The following is a 7661-nucleotide window of genomic DNA, read 5'->3' as shown; positions in this document are numbered from 1 at the left end:
AGTCCTCAACCTTAAACGCGCCCAATCGATGGTATGATTCATATTTTTCAAATTGCTTGAAAGAAAACGAAGCAAGCTACAATCGGTTGTTACACAAAGGTTAATGTTAGTATGGCATCATGTAGATCCAAATTCAGATCCGTACTAGAAACTATGAGTAAAACATTTTAGCTTCGAACATAAAGGTGGAACTTGGCTTTAGGGGATCTGAAACACAAGTGTCAATAGACGTAACGATCCTTCAGCCTCGTTTTCAACATCACCTTTGACCTATGACCGAGACCACGTGTCCTGATGGTCACGTGATTGGTGCGTCATTCGTCCAGAGAGGGGTTGAAGTATTGTCCGGGGTTTTGATAGTAGTCTGATGAGATCTTTCGTGTGGAAAGTCACATTCAAGCATTATTATCCACGAATTACTTTTAGCTATCCAGAAGTATAACATTCATTTCATGCCAATATTTAAACAATATCATCATTACCGGTAGCAGACCTAAATGTTGCCGATCATTAATTATCATCTTTCATCTTAGACTTTTTATTTCAAGTTATCATGTGCGCAAAAAGCATGCAGAGAAGAAACGCGTTTGACGTTTCAGCCAAGGTTGTATCTACGCATCTCATTCTTCACCTGGTTATTCATCGATTGATTTCCCGATTGATTGATTGATTGATTGATTGATCGATCAACTGATGGCCGAATGTGTTGTGCGATTGTTGACATTACCATCTGATTGCCAAACTGTCGCATAACGAAAATTGTTGCAAAGTAAGTTTCCATGTGTTCCACTCGTGTCAGATATTGTAGCCAAACAGGGTAATCATATTAAATGTAGGTTTAAAACGCACAACCTGTGATCTGTGAATAGTATCATCAAGTTGCTGAATCGAGGACATACATGTAGAAAACGCACAAGACTTTTAAACATGCGATCCGATAATAGTTTTATAATGTTGATAAGTCATGTAATAACAGAATTCATCTCAGAAAGGCCAAGAACTGCGAGAAACTTTGTAATCGTAAAGCATTGATACTGATCATGATCATGCCAATCATGAGAACAAACTCCATCGCAACACCTACCACAGAGTTTTGTAAACATTTTATGTCCATCTATATCCCCATTAAACGGTCTGTACAGACACTGTTCTGTACAAAACATCGTGGAAAGAAAGAGACAGATTTCTGCACAGAACTTTGTTTTAAGGCAGCTAAGATTGCGGCTGTTTCGTTTTTTTTTGTGTGCTGAATAAAGTTCAAAAGTGCGTACTACTCCAATCGTGGTTGTCATCTGACTTATTTTGTTCATGGATTCTAGTGTACTCCATAGCACATTACTTACTAGTCGCGCGATCGGGGGTAGGAGGAACTCCTTACATCCTTGGTCGGAAGTCCTCCTAGGATACGGATACTCCGAATAACAAAGCTGCATCTGCTGAAGCCGTCTCACACGTGTCATACAGTTCTGCCCCTGTGAGACTTAGTGCTCCAGTAGACGAGAGGGTGGAGAAGGAATTGCAAACCCCTCCTTCACCATAAAAAGTCATGTGCAGGTCAGGCAAAACAGGTAAATGCCTGTCTGCCTGCTCATCTGTCGAATCGACAGGAGAACCATTATTAACTTACTAATAGTAAGTCTCTGTCCCGCCGGTAAAAACATTCGGGTACGCCTCAAGCTCAGAGGCCAAATCCTGTCCTACTACTGATACTGTGCCATTGAGAACCATTGGGAAATGCACCTTATACGGCTTTCCTCAACCCTCAATTCACCCAGGTGTAAAAATGAGCACCTGACTTCGGTTGGGGAGGTAAAAGGCTGGGGAAACTGGACAGAGAGGGTTGGGTTCCACCTTCCAATCCCGTGTCCTTTTGAGTTTTCGAGACTCAGTGGGTGGCACCCCGCTGTCCCTACTCTCTTTAATAGGCTTTGGGACTACTTTATATGTGGGGCGTTGGGATTAAGACCAATTTGTGAAGCATGTTTGTTATCAAAGAATTATGCCAAGGTTGTATGTCCAACTAGTCAAAGGCTGTAGGGCTAAAAATAGGTCACTTAAATAGTCCTGCACATCCATCAAACCGTGGGACACAGCGGGATTGGCACCAGTTTAATCAGGAACCATGTACTCAATATTGGTGAAATGATGCCAAGGGCATATCACACCAAGAGCTGTGCATGTAGGGCTGTCTGTCTTTGAGTTTGACGGTATGGGTATTAACTCGTAAAACGAGCAGGGCAAGACATGATATTGACCACAGTCACTGAATAGTACACAAATAAACTTGTGGCCTCATTTGATTGGTCGATCACAAGCCAGGACGTCCCACATGTAAAACTCAGTATAGGGCCATTAAACCAGCGTGGCGCGACACAAAAGTTATTATATGCGCCAAGTGGGGCACAAATAAAACGTGTGGAAGACGAATGTTTGGCAAGGAGCCTTCAAGCTGCAATCGCACACAAGAGTGGAAGCATTACAAACGGTTAAGCCAGCATGAAACGATATGTTTCAAGCACTTAATTGGATTTCGTGAAATGAAAGATTTTATAGTCGACTTCAAACTGCACCTGTTATTCCCAGTAAATAGTCAAAGCTACTGCACAGTGCCAAAAATCTCTCATTACACCTATGCGGTGCTACATACAGACCATCACAGCTTGATACATGCATTTAATGGGAGTTCGCGACACGAATAAAACATCTAAAAGTCGAGTTTATCAGATTTGGCTCGAATCTGTGCCAGTTATCCTACTATATTTGTATAGGCAAGTAATACCACACGCCTCAATCCCCGATCCTGACAACTCTCCAACTCAGGTTGGCGCCTGGCTGGAAGTAGCCTGGATTCCGTCACATTGTTCATTCAGTTCGCTCCTCTGATTGCATCTATGAAGAATATGAATTTCTCGATTTCCATAGTTTGTCTTTGAGTTGGACGGGATGGGATTTGTCGATCACAAGCCAGGACGTCCCTCTTGTAAAATTCATTATAAGGTGATTAAACTAGCGTGGTGTGACACAGAAGTTATTATATGCGCCAAATGGGGCACAAATAAAACGTGTAGAAGCCTATTTTATTTTGCAATGAGCCTTAAAACTGCTAAAGTTTGGCAATCGCACACAAGAGTGCCCCTTACACACTCGTCAAACCAGCATGCAAACATATTAATTATTTGGAGCACTAAATTTGACTTCGAAAAACAGATTAAAGATTTGAGGGTTGACCTCAAACTGCACCTGTTATCCTAGTAAGTTGTAAAACCTACAACACAGTGCCAAATAAAAATGGCTCACACTCTCATTACCGTGACCTGGACAGTGCTAAATACAGACCATCACAGCTTGATCAATGGGAGTTCACGACACGAATAAAACATCTAAACGAGAAGTTTATCAGATTTGGCTCGAGTCTGTGCCAGTTATCCTACTATAGGTAAGTAATATACCACACAAGTTAAGCCCCTGCTCTTGAAAACTCCCAAACCAAGGTTGGCGCTTGACTGGAAGTTCCTTGGAATCGGCCCTATTGTAGGTCCAGTTCGCTCCTCTGATTGCATCTATGAAGAATATGAATTTCTCAACTTCCATAGATGTAAGTTTAAGCATTGTTGTCTCATTATAAGCAAGGCCACACTGATTTTATTACACCCCAAAACAGATGCGAACGTGTGAAGATAAAACAGGTTATTTTCATTATTAACAAACGATAAATTCTGTTTTTTTCCTGCACATCATCTTGTTTGACATTGTAAAACTTCGTAGCATCAATTTTTCAATATTTTTTTTAAAGTTTACAGCATATTTGCTCATTTCGAAGCGGTTCTGCAAGATTTAGAGCAAGGTAAATTTTTATGTAACGTAGGAACATTGATGCTCGCGGATACCTGATTATGAATAGTAAAACCACACGGGTGACTGACTATCACCGCACAGCACGGTACTACATATAAACCATCACAGCGTGGTACATGTATTTAATGAGAGTTCACGGCACACGTTAAACTTTGATGACCTAAACAGTTACTGCGATATCGTGACAAGTGGAGATAAAACTCTATATACCCTCATATCAAGTTGAAAACTTTTTTCTGGATTTACGTTGAATTGATTATGAGATCATTAGAAAATCAGGCATCATTCATGTGTTTTTTCATGTGATCTATGGACACCAGGTGACCTATACTATTCTGATTCTATTCTCGATAGCTGTGCTGGGTACATTTTAGGCACAGAAGTTTGTCGCCCGAGAATACCCCTATCCCCCACCACACTCCCACGGGCTGCTAATATGGCCAATAACCAGCTCAACTTTGAGCTTTTGAATAAGTTAATTAGCTAACTCCGGTACTGGTTTGATTAATCAAACTACGCTAATCGCCTTATCATAAGCGGTTAGCATCATTATATTGTCAGCTGATCAGCATACAAATGCGGTAGAAAACCATTGCGACAGACGTACTGCGGTAGAAGGCCCGAGCATGGCCGTTTCTCAACAAAGCTGTAACAACCAGACATGACAGCTGGAGATGTCTTAAAGACGAGACGCTGAAGACTTAAAGGTGTTACATTTTACCACGCCTCAGACATGCCCCTCCCCCCTCGTCAAAGTCTGAAGGATCATCCGTATGTAAAATTGTCAAGGACGTTCTGAAGGTCGTGGGGAGGGGGGCGATACTTGTAAAGCCTACAACAGCAGAACTGTATCAGGTCAGTCCATTTGTTTGTTTGGTTCGTTTGTTGGTCTTGGCTACACCAACAGAACTGTACCAAGCCGATCAGGTTGTTTATTACCTTCGCCAAGAATGTTATGTTTGGGGTAGCGTTTGTATGTTTGCATGTAGCTTAGGCCAGCATAACTCGAGAACACCTGGATGGATTGTTGATATTCGGTAAGTTAGTAGGTCTTGATGAGACCGGGAAACGATTAGATTTTGGGCCCGCCTAGCAGCCTGTTACGGTAGAGCAGCGGAACTTCCTGATTTGATATCTTGGGTTTTGGACATGCTGCGGCTATGATTTTTGAGTGATAGACAGGTCTTGATGCCGAGAGTAAGTGGTATAGGTTTGGGCTCTCTAGCGGCTTGTTTTGGAACTGCAGGGCAGGTTTAGTGTCAGACTTTGAAAGGGTCGACAGAAAGAAGGGGTTGAGGGATTGTTATGACTTTTTTTTTGTTTTTTGTTGTTAGGTAATATTTAATTAAGATTATCCTGCTACAAGATGAGACATACAAAGTATCATTTCCTTTATTCCTTGTCCAAACATTCCTGTAACATGGCCGTACAACACGAATATTATAATAGAGTAAGTGTATAATACTATAAACATTCACAGTCGTTTTGAAACTCTTCTAAGGATAGACACAGCGGCCGCTTGCCGTACCGTCCGGAATAATCGCTTTCCTCACACATCAGTAATATGACAAAATTCTAAAGTAGTAAACATTAGAAAACGCACTTCTCTACAGAACTGTGCGTAATGCGTATCTGTGCGTACAGCGCTGATGACAGCTGTTCACTCTGAATTCTACGTAACAGTCCCTGTCATTTGTATGACGCCATAAACTCCTTATTGTTGCAAATGTCCACATTGTTTGCGTTATTTGAGGTTCGGGAGGGGCTTCTGTAGCTGTATCTGTATCAATATAGCCTGTATAACCGCCGTTCGGCGTAACACACCAGCTTCGCAGGCACGCGGCGCGGCAGCAGCTGGTTATATTACACCGAACGACCCGTCACACCAAAATTTTGCACATCTATCTGCAAGGCACATCTATCTGCAAGCTTCTCAATCTAAGGTAACATCTGCATGATTTCCTCGGGACTCCTGACGTCCAGCCCCGCCGGCACAGCTCTCCGTCCCCGCCGGACCCCGTTACGGCCGAGCCTGCAGTTCCGGCTCACGCCGCCGACGTCGTCGCGCAGCTTGGCCTTGAAGTTGAGGAAGTCTGGATCCCCGGCGCACAGGCTGTCCACGTTGTCATAGTAACAGCTGTACAGGGTCTTGTGAGCCCTGGGGAGGGAAATGGGCGTCAAAAAGCTTGTTTTATGGTACCGCGATGGAACTTCCACTAGTTTACATTGTTTACGGTTGCATACAGTGGATCATCATTATGTTATGGTTACCAGGAGGGACATGGGTCTTGTGCATGGCAAGGAGTGACGTATGTTTGAGCCTCTTCGCAGATTGTCCTGGAACCTCAAGAATGTATTTAAAAAAGGATAAGTCAAGAAAGACATATGGGTATAGCTTTGTTGATGATTGACATGAGGTTAGATGACAATGTCGACTACTGTTTTGTTTTACCCTACTTGCCTGAGAGTATGTGTAATGTACTTTGTCACATTTGCCAATAAATGAAGAAATGTTGACTACTTTTTGAAAGTTGAATGCGATCAGAGGAGCAACTTGGGGCTACAATACCAAAGATTCTACTCCCAACCTGCCCTAACCTTGGTTGGAGAGTGTTCGGGACGAAAGTGGCAGGAAGGCCCTGAATGTGTGATGAGAGCGTTACTTACTTGCAGAAGGCCCTCACGTCCGCCCCCTTGCCGATTCTCCTCAGTACGCCGGTTGTGGACTGGTAAGTCTTCCAGCACGCCCCGAACTTGTCTCCCAGCTTCATGGTGCAGTCCGCAACACTGACTGGAGTTTGAAAATAAATGAATCGGTAATTCAGCAAAGCAACATCATCATCACCATTATGTTCATTATCTTCATCTCCATCATCATCGTCATATCATCGGACATATTCTTCGCATATAGAGGTTGGCTTGCAGCACATCTGGTCATACACACAACTTCTTTTTGTATTTACAGTAAGAATAATGTACATTATCCTTATTCGTTACGCCAAAAAGCATTTACCCAAGCAACAGGATATGATTTTGTTTGGCTGTTTCTTCGTATCCGAAGATCAATAGTAGGCAGACAAGGTTGATTAGACGACCAGTCTGCCTGGCCTGCACGTGACTTTTTAAGGTGAAGGAGGGGTGTGCACTTCCTTCTCCACCCTCTCGTCTACTGGCGCACTTAGTCCCACAGGGACAGAACTATATGCCACGTAAGACGGCCCCAGCAGATGCAGGTTTATTATTTGGAGTTTCCGTCTCCTAGGAGGACTTCCGACCAAGGATGAAAGGGGTTCCTCCTACCCCCGATCGCGCAACTCGTGTGTCATGGCGGGTGCGTCATGCCCGAACATGCTCCTAAGGCCTGTCTCGGCCACAAAGCCCCACCAAGGCCACTAGCCGCAGCTAGATACTCATTTACACCTGAGTTAAGTGAGGAAAGTCGTGTAAAGTGCCTTTCCCAAGGGCACAAGATCGGTGACACAGCAGTCGGATTCAAACCCGCCACCTCTCGGTCTTGAGACGAATATGCTGCCACTGCGCCACGCGGTCCCACACATGATATAATTTATGATATAAATGCTTTTTTTGATCTTATTACCTGGATCTCTAATCTTCATTGACGTACCAAATCTATTGATGCAAATTAAGATTTTACTTTAGTCAATAACGGTACCTATATATACATATAAAGACTTTTGTAAACCCGGAAGGATGGGACGTAGGCCCACTTTACATCACGCTTTTCGCGTCAGCGGTGAAATTTCCCGCTGACGGGACGCCGCTATCGGGACCTCTTTACACACCGC

At 43.4% G+C, this 7661-nt stretch overlaps 1 protein-coding gene across 1 annotated transcript; it reads right to left on the bottom strand.

The window, feature by feature from the left end:
• Nucleotides 1-5229: 5229 nt before the first annotated feature.
• On the bottom strand, nt 5230-6642 carry LOC118408445. The gene is made up of 2 exons (XM_035809263.1): nt 6523-6642; nt 5230-6013 (listed from the first exon to the last, which is right to left on the bottom strand). The coding sequence occupies exons 1-2, from the start codon at nt 6624-6626 to the stop codon at nt 5794-5796; spliced, it is 324 nt and encodes a 107-aa protein (XP_035665156.1). The 5' UTR covers nt 6627-6642; the 3' UTR covers nt 5230-5793.
• Nucleotides 6643-7661: the final 1019 nt, after the last annotated feature.

This window comes from Branchiostoma floridae, unplaced genomic scaffold (genome assembly GCF_000003815.2).
Source record: "Branchiostoma floridae strain S238N-H82 unplaced genomic scaffold, Bfl_VNyyK Sc7u5tJ_1585, whole genome shotgun sequence".
Lineage (NCBI taxonomy): Eukaryota > Metazoa > Chordata > Leptocardii > Amphioxiformes > Branchiostomatidae > Branchiostoma > Branchiostoma floridae.
The sequence above is the reverse complement of the archived record's forward strand: the minus strand, read 5'-3'. Positions and strand labels throughout refer to the sequence as shown.